Genomic DNA, 26,522 nt, shown 5'->3' with positions numbered 1-26,522 from the left:
ATACTTTCCACTAAGCTCATAGTAGTACTTGACTCGGAAGCATAGGATCATCTCCTAAGATTCATTGCATATCAGCAAGGACTGAAATATCTTGCCTGGAAAAAAAAATCTAGCTTTTAAAGCAGCACTATTCTGTAGGTTGTGCTGATTATTGCTTTGTGCTGCATGACTGTGATTTTTGGCATGCAGTGTCACATACCAAATTCCCAAAATAAAGTGCTACATGATATCCCAAGAGCTCTTAGGAAGCTTTAAAAAGGGATTTGTCCGCTGAGTGGGTATCTCTTCTGGTGAAGCCAAATGATGCAGCAGGAATGGTTTAAGAGGAGGAAACTTTAGTCAGCAGATAATTAGTCTTTTTAAATAAGCGCAAGGGGAAAAAAGAAAACCTTCCATCAGTCTCATGTTTGTAAAAGTTGTCAGCAATCCTGCTTTGATTGTAAAGGGTTTTACAGCCATATGTTTGAATAGCTAAAACATCTGTTCGGCAACATTGTGAAATCCTTGTGTTTGGCACCCCTGATAAGGGGGACTGCTGAGCGATTGGCTCGTAGAGGCTCTACAGGCAGCAAGGGCTGTACGTACAGTGGTCACCGCTTGCCTTTCCTCCTCCTGGTCAGAGGAAAACGTAGGAGACAGCTACTATTTTACGCATGATTTTCCTTTGAGAGGGGCAGAGCAGGAAATGCCTAGGAAATGGTTCACGACAGAAACCTGGAGTTGTAAATAGGACAGAGGAGGAGGAGAGCTCATGGGTGCAGTTTGTGAACAGTTGAAATACTGATACCATAGCAGCAGAGGAAAACCAGACTTCTGAGAGAGCGAGCACGTCCCAAGCCATCCCGATGGAAGGAGAGACAGCACCCGAGGCCAGGAGAGCAGCCAGCAAAGCCACGCGGGTCGCCCTCGGCATCTTTGTGAGTGGCACCGTTGTGCTGGGCACTGCGCTTTTCTTGGGTAAGTGAAAAGGTCGAGGCTAACCTGAACGCAGCCCTCCCCAGCCTGTCTGCTTGGTGCCAGTGTTTGTGCTCCACGACGTGTTTTGGTGAAAATCTTGGTCTCTTCTTCTTTTCCCCTCATTTTGTATTTCTCCTGAAATGGAAATGTGTCAGGAAAGGAATTTGTTGTGGGAACACTAGAGCTGGAAGATGAAACGTGAGCTCACGTAACTTTTTGAATGCTGAATTTAAATTTGGATACTCAGTTGAATGTATTCTAGCCAGAACTGGGTTCTTTCACAGAACAGGGAGAAATGGGTGAGATTATGCGTAATCAGTAATGCTGATTACGAACTCACAGATTGTGACCAAGCAGAGAAGAGAAAGCAGTGTTGTGTCCTGTAAGAACTTGCAGAGACAGATCCTCTTTTGGAATAATTCAGCTGAACTTTTCATTTCTTTAGACCAACACAGATTTCCCTGGACTGGAGGCAACTTAGCCTCTAAGCATGTCTTGTGGTTCCCTCTGATCCTTTATGATCTTGTGATCTTGTTTGAAAGGTCTGCTTCGTTTATAATCACAACAGAGAAAATGATGCCAGGTTTTCTATAGAATATTTAAAGCACCAGGCTCACACTTGGTTAGTGTTTTTCTGCTCTAGAGCAAATTCTACTAACATTTGCAGGCAAGTAACTTTTGTGTATGTGAGTAATCCCACTCAGTTCAACAAAACTCTTTATAAATGTGAGCAGGATTGAATCTTCAACTTGTTAGTGCAAAATATTGTTTCTAGATGAAAAATAATGTTTTTCACTTAAAGAGTACAATATCAAACACCAGGGAGTAATGGAGAGACCTTACTTCTTTTATTCAGCACTAGATAATTTGTTTATTGCTTGTAAAAAGCAATAGACATTTACCACCATGGCTTGTCAGAGATAGAAGTGCTTTATCCATAGACCAGATGTGAAAATTCAAGCAAATATATTAGTTTTTAGAGATAGTTTTCTAAGTGTGTTGAGGCCTATTCCGTAGCCAGGGATTCAGTGTCAAAATTTTCATTGCAATAACTGCTAAGAAAATAAAAATGCTGGCCTTGGGTCAACCAAAATGTTTTTAGGATTTGTTTGGAAATTGTCTGAAGTTTTCAACCAAAATAATAAAGGAAAAAGGTTAAATTATTTTGGCTTAATGTTTTGTCGATGCAATGTTTCCATGTTTCATTGTGACACTGTGTTTTCTTTGTAAGTTTGAGTTTAACTCTTTTTTGGTTTTGTTAAACTGTAGAAAAGGAGACCGTTATTTCTGGTCATGTGAACCATTTCAGGCACCTCAAGATGATATTTTTTCTTCAGTTTTCCTTTAATCTGCAAAACTTGCTGTTTCTGGTAGACCTGAAACAATTTCCCTGCAATTTTCCAGCCTGAGTGAAACGTAGCCTTCTCCTGCTTCTCTCGTTTCTTCCTCTCAGAGTTCCTACAACTCTAAGAGGAATCTGAGAGAATCATGTATTTTTATTTGCTGTTACTTGCTCGTACCGGCTGTAGCCATACCATGACTTCAGCGGGGAGCTACCAGGGGAGTCACTTGGCATCACGCGGGGTCCTGCCTGCAGCTCTCTGGACAGTGGCGCGGGCTGTGAAAGGACAGGAGCCGCCTCCTCCTTGGGAGCGGGGGCCAGAGCAAAAGGAAGAAGATCGCTCTCCAGTTCCCTTGGGAAGAAGTCAGGCAGCTTTGAACCTCAGTTTGGTAGCCTCTCCTCCTGACTTGGTAGCCCTTTGGACTTCTCAGATTATAGGAACATCCACATTATTTGCGTCTGCATATTTGTATGCCTTTTTCCCTATCAGATTTGGGGGGGGGAACTTAATTACAGTGTATATTTGCTTAAGAATCTGGGAACAGGCTTATAAAGGAAGAAGCTGGGACACTGAGTGTTATAACCACAACTGTAGGTAATAATGTAATGGTTAGTTCTCTTAACAACAACAAAATGGCAAGAGAACAAAACCAGGCAAAGTTTTCCAATCAAAATTAGCTGTTAATTAAAAGGGAAACATTACTGCCAAAGAATTTTTTTTTAATTTGCTCTAAGGATGAAGTTGTAAATGGAACAAAACCAATTGAAATGGTATTTTGCTTTTGTTTATAAGTATCGAAACCATGAGGGCTACTTCAGGTTCTTTACTGATTCTTTTTTGTTTTCCCTCATTTTCCATCAAGTGCAAAAGAACTAAATGGTGTCTGGGATTTTCCCTCCTTTCTCTGCTTTGTTAAGAAAAAAAATCTAGCAAACTTTCAAGACCTGGATGGGTTCTAAAAGGCTAACTTTAAAATGGGAAAAGGTGAATGGGGAGGAGTGCAACACTTAATGAATAGGCACATTATCCATTATTTGTATTTCATGTGGCTCAAAATTGTATTCTGGAGACCTTCACTTCTCTGTTTTCTACTGTTCTTCAATATTCCAGTTACAATCTTTATATGCCTCAAAACTGCGTGTATTTCTTGGCTAATTTGTTGAGGTGGTGTGTTTCACTGAGTCGGTGCACGCTTTGGTAAAGTCCAGAAATAGTTTTAGATTCTCAGTTTTAAGCAAATTTGATTGAAATCCAGCCATTTCTGTCATTAATTGTCATTAAAGCTATGAGGTTGGAAGAGATGAAACAGCTTTATATTAAATTCTAGGTTTAGATTTTTTATGGTAAAATTTTCCTGCGCTGAAATACCATTTCACATTTTCCTGTCCCTTTTGAATAATATATAACTACAGGAGAAATAGCTTTATAACTATCAGCACTGGTAAAGCTACAATATCTTAATATGTTCCATTGTTGGTTTTTCTGTTTGTTTTTTTTTTTTCTTCTTTATTTTTGCCATAGACTGAGTTACTAAGATAATGGATATAATGAGACATTTCTTTATGTCTGCTGAGCACAGTTACTGAGTCTTATTTCATCTACCCCTTGGGACTCTCCCATCCTCATCCCAAGTATCAATTATCTGCATATTTGCTGCCTGACAGCAGTGTCTGAAATTAGCAATTTCTATGCTTAAGTTTCAGGGGCAGCTGTAATACACATTTTTAAAAGATGAGCAAAATTAACTGACAATTTCATCGTTCTTGTCAGCAAGGTTTTTGGAAGCAAATACAATTACAATACTTTTGGGAGCCAATTCAGACGGAAACCGCGCTGTGCCTTACAAACCACAGCTATCCCTGTGCCCGTTGCTATCTGGTTTATTCCAGGCTGGAATAAGGGGACCCTGAAAGCGTCCCGTTGGTGCTCAGTCGTGCCGGTGAGAGCGGGCAGCGCGGTGCTGCTGCAGGAGGAGGTGCAGCAGGGCAGCACGAGCCCCGCAGCTCGGGAGGAGCTGTGCAAGCCCTGCAGAAGGTGGCTAGGTAGGTCCATGTTGCATTGCCGGCTGTGAAAGGTGCGTCTCTGGAGGATGATAGCAACAATGATTCAACGATTAATGGTTTGTATCGTGGTGGTGCTCGCTGTCAGTAAGGCTGAAGTGTGGTTACTCCAGGCACTGTGCAAATGTACACTGAGAGACAGCCCTTGCTCCGTGCTGCCTATGAGCAGACAGAGGAAGGAGAAAGCAGGCACAGGAGGGGAAAATTATTTGTTACAAGCTGCACTATTTACTTAATATACATTCTAACTGTTTTAAATCAATGTAGTCAGAGATGCATTAAGGCCAGAGCTTGCGCTGGCGTTTGAATGATCAAGTACACAACATTTAGCTGCAATGGTCAAAATTCATTACAAGTGATCTCATGGTTTTCCATTTTGCAGTCAGCCAAGGTGTTATAAAGTTTCATCCGAAGCAACAGTACTGCTTGACCTCAGAATGCATTGAAGCTGGTGAGCAACAATTTTATCCTCTCTATTATACCATGATTACAGTATGTTAATGAGATATTTATACTGTTTAATTTTTTTCTGTGATACGTTTTACTCAGAAAGCTTCATTAATAATGAGGGGGGAAAAAACCTCCAAACTTTTAAAAAAGTCACTGTTTAAGTTGCTGCAGATCTGTTCATTGTCTGCAATTAAAATTCATGTTTTAAATTGTTTTAACTCTATTCTACCCATGTTAACTCAAAGTTTCCCATAGGGTTTATTTATTTTTTTAAATAGGAAACAAAATGTTGGGTGACTTGACCTTCAGGTGTATTTTGTTGTTTCCTTCCCAGTAGTCAGAAAACTAGCAAGTGAATTGTTAAGCACAGAGATGCTTTAGGGCCAGATCTTGCACAGACTTGCACAATTGTAACGTGGTGACTACAACTCAAAATCTGCAACTATTTCCATCTTGGCAGGCTCTTTTCCCCATGCAGAGATACATGTGGTAACCCTTATAGAGCTGGGACATCTATTAGTATTAAATACAAGCTAAAGGGACCAGGCTTGATAGGACCTGAGACACCCCCATTTTGCCCTGGTCAGTTTTGATAGAGTTTTGCTCGCACTAAACCAGTGAGAGTTTTGTCATTGAGTGTAATGAGAGCAAAGATCAAACAATACTTACCACATCCAGAAATCTGCCCCTAGAGCTGTTTTACTGGAAACAAAGTGGATGTTGTGTGAACTTATAAGAGTATTTATTTCCATTCTGAACCATATTCAGCTGATACTGTGAGGTGTTTGGCTTGTGCTTGAAATCCTGACAAATTCTGTGGGGCTCCATAAATGGAAAAATTTGCAGATCTCAACATTACCGGGATGTTTCTTGCCATTCTGCTTCCTCTCTGCACTGCGCTGACAGTGCTCTTGGCCACCCTGGGCACCACCGTCCGGAGCTGATTCTTGAATGAGTGCAAATATCTAAGTAAGGTGGGATGACTAATTGAAACACTACCACCCCCAAAACCCCAAGAAAAATAAAAAAGTGTGGGGGCTTCATCTTGAGCTTCAGAACAAAAAAAAAGTCACTTAAGAAGTTTGAATCTGAATTGGCTTTCTTCTTCTCACGTGCACACCAAATAACATGGATTTTTTGGTAAGCTCAGCGGAAGCTGGGATTTTGCAGCAAGGCAGACTTGGACACCTACATGACCTGACTGTTTTAGCTCAGAGTGCTCTGTGTAGTGACTACATAGTGTCTCGAGACCTGAGCCCTGCCTTGCTGAACAGCTTTTCAGGAGTGATAGAAAATTGCCAAGGACTAAAATGTCTTCAATGCAGTCAGTTTGAGAGTTTCTAATGTGAGAGAGAATTACAGCTGAGACATAAAAATATCATAGGAAGAGTTACTCTAAGTGGATGAAGAAGAGTTACTGGATTCTAGAAATAGTACCATAAAGTCTGTAGAAGTTATCAGATTTCCTGCTAGGATTTTTAATCACTTATTTGGATAAGCCTATCCTTATTTGGATAATTTGGATTAGCCAAAAAATGTCCAGTATCCACATATTCCTTGTTACTTGACCCCTGTAGATTTCTGCCACAATCACTATAATGCATGAAAGGGATAATGATTTTAAACTAAAAGGGGGTAGATTTAGACTAGTTATAAGGAAGAAATTTTTTACGATGTGGATGGTGAAACACTGGAACAGGTTGCCCAGAGAGGTGGTAGATGCCCCATCCCTGGAAACATTCAAGGTCAGGCTGGACGGGGCTCTGAGCAACCTCATCCAGTTGAAGATGTCCCTGCTCATTGCAGGGGGGTTGGAGTAGATGACCTTTAAAGGTCCTTTCCAGCCCAAATGATTCTATGATTCTATGATTAGATACTCAAAAGCTATTAAGTCTGACTTGTCAGACTGATCTCTCTCTTACTAGTCTCACCTGTAATAGCAACTGGTAGGGATGCAGTCACAAAATGGAGCTGAAAATACTACAGTTATCTTTTCCAATGAATGGTAGATGAGAACTTGATTTGTTTTCTTGTGCAGCTATTCAGCTAAAGGTAAACAGAGCATAATTTCTGGAATGCTAATTACAATCTCCTTGATCTGTATTGCTACTAAATTCCACAGGCAATTAATTCTATCATGGCAACAACGGAGAGCCTGTCTTCAGGTGTCTGGCTCCAGCAGTTCATGTTCCTGTAGTGCTAAGTTCAGCGGTCATTACTGTACGGCACTCAAGAACATTCATTGCAGATATTTTGTCTTTTTTTCTTTTCTTCCCATGTAGGCATTGTTAGATGCTAGAGAAGCTGGGTCATATTCTTGCTGCTCTTTAAAAAATGGCAGAGATCAGGGCACACATCAGTCCTAGGACAGCAAGGCTCAGCTTGCAAGTGAGGTCAGCATCACGTTGCAGAGACTAGTAAACGTTAATCATCGTTTCTGGACTGTAGCCTCATGTAATTCTCTGTTTAGGAAAAAGTGTTCCACAAAATCTATGTGGTGTCTCTTTTACAGCTGCTGGCATCCTAAGCAAAATAAATCAGTCCATAGATCCATGTGAGAACTTTTATCGATTTGCATGTGATGGCTGGATATATAATCACCCTATTCCTGAAGACATGTCAAACTATGGTGTTTATCCTTGGCTGCGACACAATGTGGACCTCAAACTAAAGGGTAAGTATGTTATTTCTGAAAGTGTTTGGTTGGCTTGTCACTGTAGCTTGTTAATTGGCTGGTTTTGAAATGAATAAAGATTCCATGCTTCTTTCTGATCATTGGATAATATCCAACAGCCCAACTTGATGTTCTCTTTTAAGTATATTTTTGTTGTTTTTTATTGAAAATAACATTGCGAGATAGTGAATTACAACAGAAACAGAATTTGGGAGGAAGAATACAACTGCTGGAAACTCTACCAGTTAAGAATGGAGGGACGAAAGGATATTCCTTACACCAAAGGAAAAGGCGAGAGCATTTGAACTCTTTCCCCCTTGCAGTAGATGGGTAGACCAGAGTGCCTGAGCACAGCACGCACATTTAAGAATGTCCCAGATCCAGACAAACATCAGTCTAGGACAGCAGTCTGTCTCTAACAGTGGCCAATAGCAGGAAAAGAATATAATAAGGCAAAACCAGAGTGATATTTTCCAGTATACTTACCTAGCTCTTGACAGGAGGCAATTTACAGACTTCCGAGACGAAGGTTGTTTGGGTATTGTATTTCCTTCACATTGCTGTTCAAGCTGCCATTGAAGTACCTGAGCTATCATCAGTGAAACAGAAGGCTGCTTAAGAATGTGTGTCTAGAGGAAAAAATAGCCCCGGGGTGGAAACGTGTAGGAAGAGAGGTATTTTAATCTGTGTGTGACTTGACTTTGTGCTATACTCTGCAGCAAGGCCACCTCATCAGGAAGCTGTGCAGACCAGCTGGGGAGAAAGGGTGATGATTATTGTTGGGTAGGAAAACCCTGCCAGATTCTTACAGTCTTAGCTAAGAGCGATTCGTGCAAAAGAAGGGACATGTGCAAGATTTATTATTGTTGTTGGTGTGCTTGAGCATTGCACACCTTGAGCATATTATTGACCTATTAGTTGACATAAGAGCCTGCTTTGAGCTCACCACAGAACAGAGTTCAGTTTTAGGATGTTGTGCTTAAGTATGGCATCTCTTTGTGTCTTAGATTTTGTACATATGTGCGTGTGTAGGTATCAAAGCCCTTCTCTGCTTGCTTTCTTATAGTATTCAATTTTCGCATCGTTAAGTATTTTAAAAGCTTCATTCGGTTTCAGAATATGAGTTTGGAATTTCCGCATAGGATATGATCTGATGACTGCTCTTTTAAGTTTGCTGAAGATGTCACAACCAAAGGAAAAAAATATTGCCAGAGCCTGTTTCAAGTTACGCTTTGCATTCTAATTGTTCTGCTGCCAGAATTGGGCTGTATTAGAGAACTGCACATCCTGCATGAACCACAGACACAAAGAAGCCAGTCCTAATTGAATATAGAGTAGCAAGCTGTGACTCTCATCCTTAATTTCCTCTTTTTACAGAGCCTAATGAAGGACATCATGCTAAGCCACATTTTTATATGATTTTCTTTCTGCAGTCCCTTTAGAAGTTGCTAATCGATAGCTAGGGAAATACAAGACATCTAAATGAGAAGTATTTGCTTAATGGAAACTCCATATCAGAAAAGGGGTGTAATGAAGTACCTGATAACTACTTTAATAGGAGGCCTCAACTCTTCCTTGGAACAGGGACAAAGATGTGAAACATTCAGTGGTGTAGAAGAGCTGATTTAACATAACATCTGTCATCTCCTCCTTAACTTTTTACTTAATAAACTTTCCAAAATATATTCTTGGTAATTAGAAAAGGAAAAGAAAAAAAGTGTTGGATGTCAGTGTTGGTAGCTGAAATAACAAGGCATAACTTCAGCCTCTGTGTACATTTGTGTCTTAACTTGAGTTACTTCAATAAATTAGCTTGACACTGAGTTATTCATTTGTGGATGACCACAACCTTGCTATCAAAAGTTTTAGCAAGATCAAGAACTCTTGCATAGAGGAACATATATACGGCTGACCAGACCTTGGAAGTCAGTTTAATCTCTCCTTCCTAAAGAACTCTCAGTGGAACTTTGTACTTCATTGTAAATGTCCCTGTTTGACACTCAGTAGATTAAAAAGGCCCCAGTCTTTAAAGAGCTGATTATTACGCAAGTTCTATGTTCTGAAATATTTATCATATTAAAGAAAACTATTAATCTTAAAGTGATAACATGGCTTGGCCAGAAAGCCACATTTTTCATATTTTATATTCTTTGATGGTATGATATAGATGGAAGTATTTATTCAGGCAATATATTAAAAAATGATGTTACTTAAAATAAATTATTTGAACATCTAATCTGTTTTCTGGTCCCTGAATGTTCCTGAGCCTTAGGCAGAAAGGGAGTTTGGGTATTTGTGCAAAGACCTGTGCATGGCCGTGGTTACACAAGGGTATATTCAATCTTCTGGAAGCTTCATTTTTTGTTCAGGGGCAATTGCTACGGAAGAAGATCTTCCAGTTGATAATGGATAGCAAGCATAAGAATTAGTTTTGCCTTACCAAAAAGTGGTAGGTGTAGTTGTATAATGTACTGAACCCTGCATTAAGTATTACCGGGTTTGAGAGCAAAGCTTTTTTTTTTCTTTTTTTTTGAGGTTGCAGACACACAAGAGCACATGACTTTGCAGGTGTCAGCTTCAAGAAAGGGTAGAACACTTTCTGTATCGATGAAGGTTTTTAGTGCTTTAATGGGGAATTCCAAAGAAAGGAATGGCAATGGGTCAATGGAAAATGGCTGACAACTACTGGGTGGTAGATTTTTTTGCCTGCATATCTCTGGTTGATTGAAGGAACAGGACAAGAAACGTTCATTTCAGGGTTCTTCTAGATTTGCCCAACTTAATGTGATAGTTAAAAATCCTATTTTTTTGTAAGTTTTGGGTTTGTAATGAGGTAGGAATATATATATATATATATATATATATATATATATATATATATAATGCTCCTATGGCTTTCTCTAGCTGTCTTAGGATGGATTCAAACTAAAATTATATCATCATTTTCCCTTTCTTTTCCATCCTTTGTTTGAGGGTCACTTGGATTTCTTTTTCTTCTCTCAAAGGAATCCATAAACCACATGTTTAACTCACTTTGACCTCCTGGCTATACAAAATGGATAAAATCCTAGTCTGATAAAAGCAGTGGTAGGTCTTTCCTTGGATGTCAGCAACAGCAGGATTTCATGTGTTGTGGAGGAATGTACAGAAGACAATTATAGGTAGCCAAAGATAGGTCAAAAGCAGAGACTTGTGGTTTTGGTTATGACCCAGATCCAGGTAATGGACATCTAATATTGAGGTTAAAATTTCTTGGTTCCTTATAGAATTGTCCTGGGGAGGACCAAGGTACTCCTACTTCCAGTTAACTATTGCCAGCTGGACCAGACAGTCCATGACTCGAAGCCAGCCTTTCCTTTGAAGATACACTGCGGGCATGTTAAAAAGTGCCTCTTGTTGGTTAAGAGCAAACACTTTTAGTGCCGATGGGCCTCTAAGGAAGCTCTTGGAGTCCTTCAGAATGGAAAAAGTGGTTTGACTGTGGCACCTTTTGTATGAACAAAAGCTATCTCAAACTGTAACTCTTTCAGCCTTATGTCGGGTCAAGATTGCAATGTCTCTGTGTTATAATAAATGTTTTTCACTTACCATAAAATTTCCTGCAAAGCTATTTGTGTTCTTGCTGAATTTTTCCATTTTGATTGGCGACCTTAATTAAGAGTTTAGGAGCACTGTTTTCTTACCATTGAAATGCAAGTGGCTTTTTGTGAATAATTCAGAACTGGAAGTCTGAGGCAAGTAAATCAGTGCCTATTTACCTGTGGTGAATGTTGATCGTGAACCAAGCAGTTTCTTTCCCCTTCTCTGAAGTCTGCAAACAATGATATACAGCTGTTTTTTTGGTTTTTTGGGTTTTTTTTGTTTTTTTTCAAGTGACCATGCAGGAAGCAATAAATAAAAAAAAAAACAAACAAACACAAAACTACGCAAACATTCCTAAATCTCAGCACTGCAAAGGAGCTCATTTAAATTACGTGACTCATTTGTGAACATGTCTTCCAGGCCTTTTAAATTTAATTTATGTCTGTGGAAACCAGTTTACAGATTAAGTCTCCACACTGATCCTGGCCCAGTGAGACACCTACTTCAGACTAATTTGCTGCGCTAAGCTTTCTAGCATGGCTATTCTCTGAAAACCAGTCAATTTAAAGGGAGAATTTCCAATGTGGCAAAGAGAAAGAAATGGAGGCCTTGTAGGAGGATATGGTGTGTGGGTTTTTAAAGAACATCAGACAGACAGCAAACAAAATAACTTGGCAGTGTAGGCTACTTTTCCCAAGATAATCTGCAATGGTTTTCTTTAGAAAATAAATTCTTTTTTTAAGTAAAACCAGTGAGGTAAAAATATCTCAGTATGGAAATTTATACTACTTGACCAAAGGACATTTGACCAATGTCCTTTCAGACAAATCCCAGAAATTGGTGTTGAGCAGCTGCTGTTGTCATTGAGTGGCTGCTGTCCTGCACAGAGGACCCTGTGCCACAGGGCTTTAGGGCTGGTTTCTCTTCTCCCACCCTTAAACAGGTGCTCAGTTGGGACTACTGGGATGGCTTGGATGTGGCCCATGAAATCTGTAATGTAGCTGCTGATGCTCATCCCTAGGTTTCTGTATTAGCTGACCCATCTTTTGTGATTTCTTCCTTCGGAGGTAGATGGTTGAGAGCTGTCCCAAGTAAGAGGGAGAATACCAGCAGTAATTAAAAAAAACAAACAAACCAACCTCAAAGGGTATTTATATTATTGCCTCCAGTATCTTCTTGTTGGATAGCTGCTCCTGGATAACAAGATAGCAGCAAACAGCAGCAGCGCTTAACGCTGTTTTGCTTGGTCTTTTCTACTACAAATGGGTATCTTTTCAATGGTGCAGACATTTTTTTTTTGGTGGTCCAGATCTTTCCTATAGTGGCTTAGTCATCTAAATGTAAGAAAAAACATAAGTGGCACAAGTCAGGTAAATCTCTCTGGGCGACAAGTTAATAGCTTTTTGGTAAAATGAAGTACCTGAATCAAAGGTGGAGAAGCCAGGACTTTTTCCAGGCTTTGTGGCTGCTCAAAATGAAAGTTGTATTTGTAATGGGTGATTTTGGGAAACCGTGAGTACAGAAAGGAGATAATTTTGGTTCCTAAGTGAGGTTTTAAGGCAGCACAGTAACAGAGCCACAGGATTCCCACAGCATCTCCCTGGTCGGGAGACCAGAGCGGCACCCTCCTGCGAGCCCTGTGCTGGAACGGGAGTGGGGCTTACGACACGCTGCTGTTCCACGTGCGGCACAGTATTCCCCCTGAATTTACAGTGAACCTCTGTTTTGGCTGTTGCCTGCAGAATGATGATACGTTCATATCTGCAGATATTGAATTTCAAAATTACTATATGACTGTACTTTGGACTGGTAATTTTGCAGAAAGAGGATTCATACCTTGGAAGGCAGAGCAATCCATGACATCTAATTTCCCATTTTCTGACTAACAAAAACAAATTATGCAAGTACATGTTGAAAGTATTAATATAATGTAGTAAAGCTTAATGCTGCCATTTAGTATGAAGCTCCACCTATATTGTAACAATTGGGCATCTTGCAATCTTCTGGTTTAAATGCAGTTTAAACTCTTGTGCCTAATATTATAATGACGTATTATCCCCTACAGCATAATACTGGGAGGCTAGTTGGGCAGGGGAGAGGAGGGGGGAATATTGCTCAAAAGATTAAGGTTTATTATTGAAATTAGATTTGTGAACAGAGGCTCTTACATCCTCATAAGATGATTTTTGGTTTTGTTACAGTTTGTGTACAGTTACGTTAGTTGACTTTTGGAGGAACTCACATGATATGCTTATCTCTTCATATACAAACTCAGAGAATTTACAAAATGCTGAAACTGGAAAAAAACAGCATTGTCATTTAGGAAATGTGCTGTATATTAAGGCACTGAGCAGCTTTAGGAAGCATTTATGTAAGCACAGCTGTTTGAATGCCATTTCCGTGAGAAATTCCATATTCCCAGAAATTATATTCAAGAAAAGGACTGGGGAATTTCTGCTCAAGGGGTGAGGGGGAACCCTAAAATGTCAGTATATTAGTTGGGTTTATTTGTGTAAATACAACATCCTCTCATGAAATTGGTGTTTGGAAACATTTCTTTGATTTACTTGATCTATGTTCCTTGGGAATTAGAACCTATATTAATTGATTAATTGCTAAATCTTCATTAATTCCTGTGGACGTGCATATTAATTACATCCTCATTAATGCAAAATTAATTCATAATGATTAAATTTTCTATCAGAATGTCAGAGGAATTAATAATGATGGGCTGGTTATTTTCAAGAGTCACTAGTCTAACCATGGTGAGATGGACTCTGCCATCATGAAATAAGTTGATGGACATTAATTGTATCCAATACGAAACATGTTTGCCTGAATTGATTAATGATGTGTTGATCATCATTAAGTGCCTTCTAAAAAACCCAACAAAACAAGCAAACAAACAACCCTCTCCCCCCCAAACCCACAAAATAAAACAAGGGGTGTGGGAGATGCAGTTTATCAAAACAAGGCAGGCCTAGATTAAGGCATCAACTCCACAAAGACAATTCTGAGGAATGAACTTCTGGAGCTGCAGAATACACTGGTACTTTGTATTTAAAAGAATAAAAAAAAGTTAATGGTTTGAAAATATGGAAACTATTGTATTTAAGGCATATCTGAGGCTGTGTAAGCCAACACAAGGCCTTCCAAAAGGGACCAATAGTCCCATTCACTGGCATCCTGGATGCTTCTACCTTCCAAAGAGGTGGGAATATACAATATGGCAGGTGGCAGAACAATCTGAGGTATGTGTAATACTCAGCATTATTTCATATTCCTGTGTGAACAAGGAGTTTGCCTTTATGAAAGTTGCTTGGAGTGATTATTTTGAGTCCTTATGTACTCCAGTAAGATGATTCTGGTGACCTGATTATTTAAAATGGGGAACTAAGAGAAACAAGGTAGGAAAGTAGTAGAAAGCTGATTAAGGAGGGAACACAAAATACGTGAAAGTGGAAATAATATATGCTTTAGTAAAATTTAAAAGCTACATTATAAGCACCAGAAAAGTGTATTGACTTGCTATTTTATTTTAGACTCAAAGGGAAAAGCTTTATTTAGGCAAGGATAGTTTTAAGCATACAGAGAAAGATTTTTGCAAGCCTTTGATGCTAGTTTGTTTTTCTGTATATATATATATATTTAGCAAACAGTAGAGAAATCTGGACCATAATGCATTAGAAATTCAAAATAGGTGTTTATAAAATGCATTTAAATAATTTTTGTAGTGTATTAGGCTCAGACTGCTTTCCTTCCAGTCATCTGAAACTGAGCAATGTTCACAGCCACCAAGAAAAAAAAGGAAGAAGAGCCTTAATGTCAGTAAGGTGCTGGTATTTTTAAAATTATTTAACTATAGTGGTGAGAAAATTTTTAATTGTTTGTCTTTTTAGTTGTGAGGGAGTGAAAATTACATCTTTAAACAGTGTATTTTCTTATTTTGGAATCCTGGAAACAAACTTTTATTTAAAAAACAATCATTTGCAGCTCACTTCTTGTAAAGCGGCTGGTGGGAATGAAGACTCCAGATTGCACATGTTGGACTGTGCACCAGACACCTGAAGTAGCAAGACGTACTGCAGAACAATTAGCAGAACTGGTAGTTTATAAAAATAAATTTAGGTTAGTTCATATTTTAGGGAAGCCTCAAAAAACAAGTATTGCTATCAATTGTTAATAGAGGAAATGGGTTGGACTGTACACTAAAGTTGCATAGCAGGAGAAGTTCTCAGAAGAACCTGTGTTTTAAAGGCATAAAGGAATTTAATCAGGCCTTGAAATTATGTATTTGAAGTTGGGTTATACTGGTGTCAGAAGAGAGCTGTAAGTAGGCTTCTGTGCCCTCCTCTGAGATTTGTCTCTGTGGTGTTTTCCAGGCAGGCGAGAACTTGCTCTGCTCTTCTCCCAAGGCTTCTAGATGCAAAGCATCTCTGAAATGGAAGCTGGGCAGGTCCATTAGAGTGGGAGTTTGACCTGTGCTAATAAACCTGCTAAGAGGGATAAAGTTGTACTGAAACATTAAACGTTGTGTCCTACAGCAGGACATGTCCATGTCTTTTTCAGGAGAGTGCTCTGAGAGAACAGATTTAACTCTAAGAATAATCTTGGCTTGACTATGCTTATGCTTGTCTTGTTCCCAAGAAATATGTACAGATTTGAAATATGTCAAGCTAAGTCTGCCACCTCCTTTTAGAACATATATGTATGTATATATATGTATATTCTTCAACCTCCCCTCTATACCCGTCTCCAGCTATAGGGGTCAGGTTTCCAAACTGATGAGAATAAAAATATATATATCAGATTTTCTTCTTTGACTGTCTTGTAACCTGGACTGTTTGTGTTGCAGTCTATTAAACTCATATTTTCATGTAGCAAGACAGGGAAGTTACCATTGGTCAAGTGATCGCAACAGTCTTGTGTATAATTTTAGACGCTGTGGCCAGTGCTTTTATTTTGAGGTAGAACATTGTGCCCCTCGTAGGCCTTCATCCATAAAACTTACCACTGCCAGCTCTCCTTTGCTTAACTTCGAGCTTTGAAAAAAAGGAATTGGAAACCAGATACTCTAAATGAACATCAGCTGACCCCAAACCATTCTGAAATAATCACTCTTGGAACATGTAAGCTCCCATTACTGTAATTAAAACTGTACATTTGTCTAGCTGTGATTTCCGTAACAGCAGCGTGGTTCTGAAGGTTTTTTTGTGTGCTCTTTGGTATTCTCACCAAATCATTGCTCTGTGAACTGTACTGAACTTGACTTCTTAAATCCAGTGCACTGGGAGTTTGAAGAAAGGGCAATGCCTTCATGCCACAGTTGAAGTTCTCAGATACCCTTAGTGGCACAAGCGCAGTTGGCTACTTGGGGTTTAGGGGTTACAGTTGCTTTTCAGGAACTCTTTTGCCATAGCTCTTTAGTGTGAAGAAAATATGGTATTTAAGGGCTAGACATTCTTAATGAGGACTAGATTAATCATAATTATCTTATGGCTTAGGGACCTCAGGGAATGACATTCTGCACACAAGTGTTGTGTGTTTGCTTTGATTGCCAAACTCAAACCAAGGTTTGAGTAGGTTTTTCTCTACTTTTAAGCTGAAATTCCTCACAGGACATCCTTAAAATATCCTGGTGCTGGTGTCAGAGGATCTCCTGCAAATTTCCAAAAGATAACTTGGGTTTTGCACATAATAGTGCTAAAGTGAACCCAAAAGATAACTTGGGTTTTGCACATAATAGTGCTAACCTGGGAAGGAAACAAAGCTTGTGACTGATAGCTGGACATGGGTGAACAGCTCTTTTAATTATTCTTCTCATCAGTTTAGAAACCTGACCCCTATAGCTGTAGAGCAGCATAGAGGAACAGTGTCTTTATTGCTCAAGAATTGAAAGAGAAATCCACCTTCTCTATCATCAGGTATTTGCAAAGAAACTCCCCTTCCACAAGCCGAGTTTCTGCATTTTGGTCTAAGAAACGGAAGCTCATAAATGTGCAATATGCAGCAAATATCTGGTTACTAGCTATTGCTACCCAAACCAAAGGGAGAGCATGCTGTTGCGTGAGGCTTTGGTAGGGCCTTACTGTGGACGTAATTGACGAGAGAGCATCTTCTGCCTTTGGCCCAGTGAATGAGTAGGCATGGGTTTCTGGGAAGCCCTTGGGCTGCTTTCTGGATCTGCTCCTGAAAACAATGCATTAGAAATTGCTTTCAGGTGTAGTACTGAGCATCATCTGGGCAATGCTGAGCAACTCCCACTGTCACTGATGTTAAAGGGACTGAGGGGCATTCACCATCTCCAAAGGATCAAGCTCTTTGAGTGTCTGGATCAAGTTCAGCAAGCTTTATGCTCATAAAGGAGCACAATTCCAATCAGTAGGACTCTGACATGAGTTAGATAAGGAAGAATTAATCCTCTGTGGCTCACTTTCTTTATCTGCAACAGTAGATAATGGCTGTATCTCCTTGGTCCTACATGTCTAAGAGTGCTTTGAGATCCTTATCCTAAATGTATAGAGTGCAATGCCAGGAGTAACCATTAGATTATCTCCTATGACCTTTCTTGTATCACAGACAATTACATTACTCATGTAATGCAGCTCAATAGCTTGCACTGGGATAAAACATAATTCACATTGGGCTAAAGCTTATCTTCCGAAAAAGCATCAAGTCTTGAAGATGTTAAGGGACAGAGAAAAGCCACTGTCTCCTCTGGTTGCTTGGCTCCAGTGGTTAATCACCGTCACTGCTGAATTTGTCTTCATCTTCCAACTGTTGGCTTTCTTTGTGCCTTTTTTCAATAGACTAAAGACCTCTTCGGCACCAAGCATTTTCTAATGATGAAGTACTTTCATACCATAATCCCATCACCCTTCCGCCATCTTTTATGAGACAAATCATGCTCCCTCACTGCATGGTGTTTTCCCCCCCCTTCTATGTCGCAAGCCACTCCACCCAAAGAAAAACCCAAATGGTTGTGATGGTTTTCTGTACCCGATCCAGCTGTCTAACACTGTTTTTAAAATATGGATAGCCCAAGGGCAGTTAGTGTTCCAGTCTGTCTCACCAGCCTATGTACAACAATAAGATCATCTCCCCACTTTGATACTTGTCTGTTTTTGCAGTCCAAGACTGCTGTTTGCTCTAGCATTGCCCTGGGAGTTCATGCTGAATTACTTGTCTGTTTCCAGCTTTTCGCTCCTTTAGGGTTACAACTTTCCAGGAAATGGGACGTCCTCTTGGGGTTCTTGTGTAGCTTTTGTTTTGTTAAAAGCCCGAACATATTCCCGCTGGGATATTTGCACATGCAGTTGTTTTTCTTCAAGATACAAAGCATTGTAATATTTCAATTTCATAATTTGAATAATTTCAAATCATCGTCAGATATCACTGTGCAAACACTTCTAGTTTGCATTTTTCACATACAGCAAACATTTGTAAAGGATAAGGACAAAAATAAATGGAAAAAAAAGTGCTACTATCTTTACTGGCACAATGTATTCTCAATATCTAGGGTTGGAAAGTTCAGAGAAAACTTACATTTTTCTCTCTAGAACAAGAAATAAGCTTAGCGAATCACATAGTGTCTCTCAGGAATGCAACTCAACTGTATATGTAGAAAACTGTCTGATAGCATACAGAATATATACAATCTGCAGATCAGGACACTGAGAAATTGAATCAATATTCCTAATCTGAATAAATGGTATACATCTTTCTTTTCCCTGCAAATCTGGCTGTACAACCCCTTTTTCATGCACTCCAAGTCAGAAGAGGGAAAGGTACAGGATTTCTCAGTGCCATAAATAAAATATGGTGGTTGAAAACCAGAGTGAAGCTGTGTAAGACAGTAGGCTGGAAAATCAACAAGGGCTAGAAATGGAAAGTAAGATTAAAGGTAACACTTAGCCACAAGACTATCCTTAGCAGCTTTAGAATAGCATGCAGTTAAACAAACACACACACTAGCAAAGCTTACTTTGTGAAGTGCCTTGCTCTCACTTTTAACAGCAGATGATTGCTATTTACTGTAGGGTAGTGAACCACAGGAAGCTGGCCTTTTTTAGCCCTCTTGCCCTGGAAAAGCACCATCTGAAGGCAACTCAGTATAAACCTCCTTCCTTTCCTTCCCAAGCCCAGCTCCCCGCCCCCCCCAGCTGTGCCTTTTTTCCCTGGCTGTCTATCTGAGCATCTACAATTCAGACAACTGAGGATCATTCCCAGGTATGGCGTGGTTTTTGTTGGCGATGCTGAGTCTTTGTGTTTCGTACAAGAGCCAGGGAGAGCAGTGATGCAAATCTGCCTGACCTGGGCTGCCAGAAGTACAAGCCCCTTGGTAGAAGAAAATGAATGATGAAGCAATTTGCAACCTCAGAAAGTTTAGGATATCATGAACACCTTTAGCCAGTTCCTGACTGTGCAAGTGGTAGTTGCTCGATGAGATGAGTTATGTTATTTCAGGACTGTGGAGCAGAATTACCAATAGGTATCGACACTTGCCATAACTATGTTTTATGTGAAGGGAGACATAAATCTTGTGTCTGGGCATCCTGTGCATATGGAAATAAGGACAATGAGGTGCTGAGATCAGTAGTGCAGGCCAGGATCCCTTTTATCCTGAAGAGAATGACTTTGGAATTAATTTGAAAGTGAAGGAAACAAAAGGTGTGACTGAAGAAGAGCTGCTTTGCTAGAACAGCCATTCAAACATGTACTTTATATTTGGCTGGGGAAACATGATCACTGAGTGTATATTCAAGATGGCTTAAGCTATGCTGGTTCACTTTGCTTGTCCTGGTAACTTTTGGCTATGATATTCTGCTTTGCATTTGTGGCAGGCTGACGATACAAGTCAGTAGCAGCAGTAAGTTGTTAAATTGTGGTTCCTGTTAATAATGATTCTATGTTCTTTCAGAGGGTTGTAAATCAGCTTAGATTGTGGTCTTTTTTTAATCTCTTCAGCTAGATTGCTATTCCATCTCTAACACTGTAACATTTAACTGGGAGCTAACAAATGAACTATTATTTCAAGGGTTTTTTGTTAATATTGTTGGAGTGGTCTGTGTTTCCTGGTCTGGTCAAAGCAATTTGTTCCTAAAAGTTCCTTAAAGATGAAGCTAAATGATGCTGATTGAAGCTGGATAATTTTTTTTTTCACAATAAGTGAATCTCATGAAAGGTATATTTTTTGGTCTATTGAAGCTGTCTATAGATTCAGGTTGAATTCAGTTAATCTTTGGAGTCCTAAAATGGAAGATTACTTTAGGGAGTTGGAGCTTTTCATTTTGAAACACGAAAAATGAGTTAAAAAAAAAAAGGAAAGAAGAAAGCTCAAGAAGAACAAACTCAATGTCCTTCTTAGTGCTGAGTGAGCTGCTTTAGTCAAAACGCTGGTAACCCTGATCTCCCTAACTTGGCCACAGTTTTTAATTCCAGGCACTGGACTTTAGAAAAACCTATTAGACTGAACTTCTCAGTGGATTTGCACAAATACACACAATCCCCTAGCGAGGGGTGAGAGCAGGCATTTGGAAAGGCAGAGTAGGGAACTAAACAGCATGTCTCTGAGTATGTCATCAGGCTGAACTTTAACTGATCTGGGGTGGTCTTTCTCTTCCTATCCCTTGGAAGACCTCATAAGTTTTGCTTTCATTCTGGTGTCCAAACAGAAAATATCTGAAGCCATTAAAATTTTTCAAGGTGGAAAGACAGGCCTCCCAGCCAGCTATAGTTAAGAGTTGAATTTTGGCAGAGGAGCTGGATTTGCTCTCTGTGCGTCTCACCAGCTGGCATTTGCCTCAGTGTAGATGAGAGCCTGAAATGCCACATTGCACGTCAAGAGATGGAGCACTGTTCAGAGAGTGCCTCCTGTGCTGGTGAGAGTGCAGGATAGCCCTGAGGCAGGTCTGTTCAACTTGCAGAAGTCGTCGGAGAGCAGAGACTCCGAGCTGCAGCCCTTCAAAACGCTGCACTGCAGAGCTCAGCATGCACCGACCCACACAATTAGATATGCTCAGTGCGGGAGGGGGGCTGGCGCAGCCTGCTACTATGGCCAGGCTACTCACAGTACCCAACACTGCTAATTTAAAGATAGCTTGACATGTGTCCATTGATTTCAATCACAGTAGTGACTTTCTTCCCATGGATACAGCAGCCTGTAGATAGAGTAATTGATTACCCATGTTTTTGATTAGTAGGCATTGCTTCTTGCCTTTTCTTGCTCTTCTTTAAGAATTTAAATGTGCAAGGACATGTAAAATCCATGTATATTTGTGAGTTAAATAAGAAGAGAATTTCTAAACCTTGTATTTGGATTTTATATTAGTTAATGCAGAAATCAGGTGGATCTGACCAGTGCTCCAGGTCTGAGCTTCTAAATCTTTCTGGAAGCTTGAGGCTAAGGCTGAGGAACCTGTATAGCCTAAAGAGCACTCGCTCATGGATCACATCCCTTACTTCAGTGTTTGCAGGATTCAACCATCTTATTAAGGTTTTCATGTTTGATCACTGGATTTTCTGTCATCAGAACCAAGAAGGTTCTTCATAAATTAATTCTGAGCAAATTGGCAGCATCTACTCCACCTCATTCTTTGCAATAGTGCAGGGAGTGTTACAGCTTCGTTCTGTCCCGTAATGAAAGGGTTTGATTGGAAAACACCAGGTCTGATTTTAACAGGATTTTATGCAGGTGTATTCCTAGAGTTTTTATTTTATTGGATCTTATCCTCTGTATCTCTCCTGAGCTTTAGCTGGGCTTTAGCCACTGAATTTTATTAGCTTCAAAAATTCATAGCTGTGCAGCTCACTGGCAAGGAACAGAAGTTATTGCAGTGGCTTTAATAGGAGTGTATTTTTTCATCCTTAGTTTTATGTAGGTTTCATTTATACTTTCTTTTAAAATGCCATTCTTAAAACATGAACAGGTCTGATTATTCTGCTAAGAACTGTGCACACTGGAGATATGTGTCAATGATTGGTATTATATTGTATTTAACAAGCTGAGAAATATTAGCAATTTGAGGATTTGAAGCCAAAGCTATTGGGAATCCTATTCAGCAGTATTTTTAGGGAAAAGCTTAACCATAACTAAAAGGGAATGATCTCATTACATTTCTCAAAGATCCAAGCAAATGAGTTTGTTTGGGGTTTTCTGAGGGTTGGGGTTTGGTTTTTTCTTTTTTTTAAAGGAGAAAAGTGATTGACGGGAGGGAACAAGCAGCATTTGTTCATCACTACAGTATTCTTTGACTAATAAACAGTTTGATGTCAGCAGTATGGTCCTCTGAGTGCTCACATGAGCACAGGTGGGGAATATCTGAGAGGTGTGGCATGGCAGGGTCTTCAAGGTGCTAGGCAAATCCTGGGAAATAAGTGTCTGTAGATCCTACCTCCAGCAGTGAGCTCCTAAGACTGAGTGGAGCCATGCAAACCCAGACTGTTCTCAGCTAGAGAATCTAGTGGTACCACCCAGCTGGACTTTTGCCTCCTGTGAGAGGCAACATTGGAGAGAGGACTCTGGCGAGCTGCTGGAAAGGGCAGGGGCTGGACAGCGAGCGGCTGCTGCCCGTTTGCAGGAGGGTGCTGCTCTTGAATGGCAGCACCACCACCTCTTCAGTACTCCGCGTCTCCCTAGCCAGTACAGGCAGAGAATAATGTTGCATTGACAGCTGATTAAGCTCCATGTGGAAGCAGTTTGGTTTTGCCATGGCTGGTGTTATGAAGTCCCAGTGGCCCTCTGCTGACTTTGGCAAGCTGCTGGGACTCCCGGGTTGCACTATGTTCCCCCTTTTGTGTGGGGCATGCTTCTTAGCTCAGGCACAGCACCACACAGCGTGCCTTTGTGCCTTTTGTGTGCCTTTGGGTGCCACCACTGTGCCTTTGCTCATTTGAAACCCAGAGCACTGGGGAGTATGGTATAGAGAAGGGACTCTTGAATTTTTCAAAGCTTTTTAGCTCTGGCTGAGCATACAGCAGGAGGGACTTGGGATGGTTCCAGCAAAGCCACTCTCTCCAGTGGTCCCAGTAACAATAAGGTAATGCTGTGCAGGACCTGTTTGGGTCTTACAAAACCAGGTGAGGTCTGACAGGGTTTGCTAGCCCTGTTTCTGTGCTGTGCCCAAGTACTACCCTGCTTCTCTTGGCCATGGAAGTGTGCATGCTGTGCTGCACCTGAGCTGATAGATCTTGCTGAAGCTAAGCTGCCTCTGCATTTAGCAAGATAATACGTGTATCTGCAGCTGCATCAAGGCTGATTTACAACTTAGATAAAATGGCTTGAGGACTGCTGAGAATCAGATGCACTTTTCATGCTATTTCACTTCCATAACATAATGTGAGGAATACAAGGAATGCAGAGAGATGACAGCTTAGAAAAGCTAGTTTGGCATTCAGGCACCAAGGAGGTTGACTCCTGTAGTATGAGGGAGCCATATAGTGCAGCTTTTCAAATAGTAATGGGACATTTGGCCTTCTGTGTCATTTACAAGACCGAGGTTGTGTGCATTTGACAGACAATGGGGCAGTTCTCCGCTGCTTGCTTTCAGCAGCAGCAGAGCTGGCAAAAGTGAACGCCAGTGGTCTTGCTCCTTGGATCCTGTCACCTTCTTCATTAGACCCCAATTTCACAATGTACCAGCAGCAGAGGCTGAGCCACTTGAAAGAATTCCTGACTCCCTGTCCTGTGCGCTGGCTCCCACCCTCGCCCCACGATTCCCTGTCCCCTCAGTTTGCTAACAGTGGCTGTTTGTGAGGACAAGCATCTGTCAACTGGCTTTAAAACAGTCCTCTTAAAAATAAATAAATAAAAATTCCTTCTCTGTTGGGGATTGAAAAAAGTGCAATTATGTCTGTGTTACTGCTTAAGAAAATACATGTGGAACCTCATCCTTAATTAAACAAATGCTGTGGTTAAAGCAAATGCTGAGACAGGCAAACAGAGAGTTCCTACATTTTCTGATGTATTGAAAAAAATGTAATTTCTTTTTTCAGCATTGCTTGAGAAACCCATCAGCAAAAGACGAGACAGTGAAGCTGTACAAAAGGCCAAGATCCTTTACGCATCCTGCATGAATGAGAGTAAGTGACCTGATTTGAGGGGGACACATATGTGTTACTTGTGTTTATAAAGGCAGACTTTTTTGCCCTCCACTGAGCTCTGTGAAGCTTTATGCAAATACACAGGTTTTGCTGATTTGGATTCAACTGAATGCAGAGGGTCTTCTACACATTTCTGAAGTTGGCTATCAAGGCTGAGGTACACCAAGGCACAAGAAGTCAGTTTTACAGAGACCTCTGCTTGTCAGGGAACTGTGAAGGGATATTTATCTGTGCAAAAGGATGCCAAAACTGTGCTCCTGTTGTGTGGGTGTAGTGCCTGGTAAATCAGAGGAGCCCTCTGATGAAATTCTCATACTGACACTTTCAAGAGCCTGTTGCCTCAGCACCTTCTACCTTTTTCCTACCTCTTCGATGAAATACATTTCGTCAAAACACTTCCACAGGGCTGGGTATAGACAGCCGTGGACTCTTTAGCTTCAAGTTATCTGCATGTCAAGCAAGTTTGGATGGAGAACCCCTATAGCCACATTTGCAGAGTGCTTTTCCTGAGCTTGTAAATGTTGCTGTAAGGTGATGTACACTAGGTTGGGACACATCACTACCTTTATGTAGCTGCACAGGGGAAAGATGAGCTGGGAGGGAATGGACTTTGTCCTTCAAAGTGCCCTTTGTCCTTCTGACTCTTTCAGACTTTATTTCCTGAGCAGTTTTCTTCCAGCAGAGCCTGAGACTGACTGTCAGCAATTAAGACAGCCTGCCCCGCAGCCTCGATGCTGAGGTGCTGGCCCCTCTAGCTTTGATTATGTACAATAACCCCCTCTCAGAACCAGTGAAGTTTCTATGCTGGTTCCTAAGCGAGGAATGGGTTTTTTAATTGACTTAATTCCAGCCCTTTGTCTTTTTTGAAAGGAACTGATTTGCTTCTCTTATTCTTGATTCAGATAAACTGGGTTGGGCTCCCGCGCTTCTATGCTCACAGGCAGAGCAGAGGCTTTGGGTTTCAGCTATTGTGTTTTGTCTTGCCTAGAAATCGATCAACGCCAATAAATCTTTGTGTGTCGTGTGGCTGCTGCTGGATTTGAATTGTCTGGAATGTAATTGTTGTCACACTTTGACATTTCAGATAAAATTGAAAAAGCTGATGTGAAACCCCTGTTAAGTATACTGAGGCATTCACCTTTCCGCTGGCCTGTGCTGGAATCCAACATTGGACCTGAAGGGCTGTGGTCAGAAAGGAGGTTTAGCTTAGTCCAAGCCTTGGCAACTCTTCGTGGTCAATACAGTAACTCTGTCTTCATCCGTTTATATGTGGCTGCTGATGACAAAATCTCCAATCGGTATATCCTGAAGGTACAATATAGCATATCTAATAGGTTACCTTGCATGGTATTTTGTGATCTCACTTTTTAAAAAACACATTTACGTGCCAAATGTTTACAGTTGATTATTGTTGCTATCATCTACTGAATTACAGATGTACATAGGTGCAGATTTATGGGAGTGCAGAAGCCACTAGAAACCACATGCTATTGAAAAATATTTCTGTACAGGATATTTTCTCCTTTCAAATAGCAAAAAAAGGTAAAATATGTTCCCAGTGGACCAACATCCAGGGTCTATGTGCGTGAAAATGAGAGAGCTGGATATCCAGTCCTGGGGGTGTTCTGGGTGCTGCTTATGACTCATCAGTTGGATGAAGAATGTTTTTTGTCTGTGAAGATGAAGAACAGTGCATCAGTAGCAGATATTTTGAACTTGAGCTATTTTTCTTGAGATGGAAACACATTATCTTGTACTTATACAGCACCTTACAGCACAGATGTATCCCAAACACTTCTAAACCTGAAATACAGATTTTACCTTTTTAATGAAATGCTATTGCTTTTGGACCAAAGCATTACCAGTTTGTTAACAGTGCATAGCATTACACAACAGTTTAGATTAGTGAGAAAAAGACCCAAGAAATATTGCCTGACAAATGTAGTCTGACAAAACTCCAGAGAGAATTGTAACTATTACTGTGAGATGTCACCATGGCAAGACTGAGTGCCTGGGCCAAATGCATTGTTGTTGTTTAAGAAGTAGAGATGAGTAGCCAGAGTAGACCAGCCTTCCACTGCTACAAGAAAATAGTCTGTGAAGGCAAGAGAGAAAGGGACAGAGAAGGATGTTATGCCATTCATCACAGCAAAATAAGATCTATGATCCTTACGTTGCTAGCATGTTGGCTAGCTGTAGGAATATAGCCAAGAATACATTGTATTTGGGGATCAAACAACAGTTAACTGTGGTGGTATGGAGTGGATGTCGATTCTGAGTCAGTTCTTTAAAATGTCTTTTGACTGAGGCATTTAACTGGTATAAAATTGAAGGGTAACTTTTCCCCATCTCTAG

The 26,522-nt window shown here is 40.4% G+C and overlaps 1 protein-coding gene across 1 annotated transcript in view; it reads left to right on the top strand.

The window, feature by feature from the left end:
• Nucleotides 1-318: 318 nt before the first annotated feature.
• Nucleotides 319-26,522, top strand: part of PHEX (phosphate regulating endopeptidase X-linked) — a 116,165-nt gene continuing 89,961 nt past the window's right edge. The window contains exons 1-5 of the mRNA XM_072848910.1: nt 319-957; nt 4,743-4,811; nt 7,323-7,484; nt 24,060-24,146; nt 25,252-25,478. Of these exons, the coding sequence (XP_072705011.1) occupies nt 846-957; nt 4,743-4,811; nt 7,323-7,484; nt 24,060-24,146; nt 25,252-25,478 (657 nt within the window). The 5' untranslated portion in view covers nt 319-845. The remainder of the gene's footprint in view (nt 958-4,742; nt 4,812-7,322; nt 7,485-24,059; nt 24,147-25,251; nt 25,479-26,522) is intronic.

Source organism: Ciconia boyciana, chromosome 1 (assembly GCF_034638445.1).
Source record: "Ciconia boyciana chromosome 1, ASM3463844v1, whole genome shotgun sequence".
NCBI lineage: Eukaryota > Metazoa > Chordata > Aves > Ciconiiformes > Ciconiidae > Ciconia > Ciconia boyciana.
This window is presented reverse-complemented; position numbering and strand designations above follow the sequence as displayed.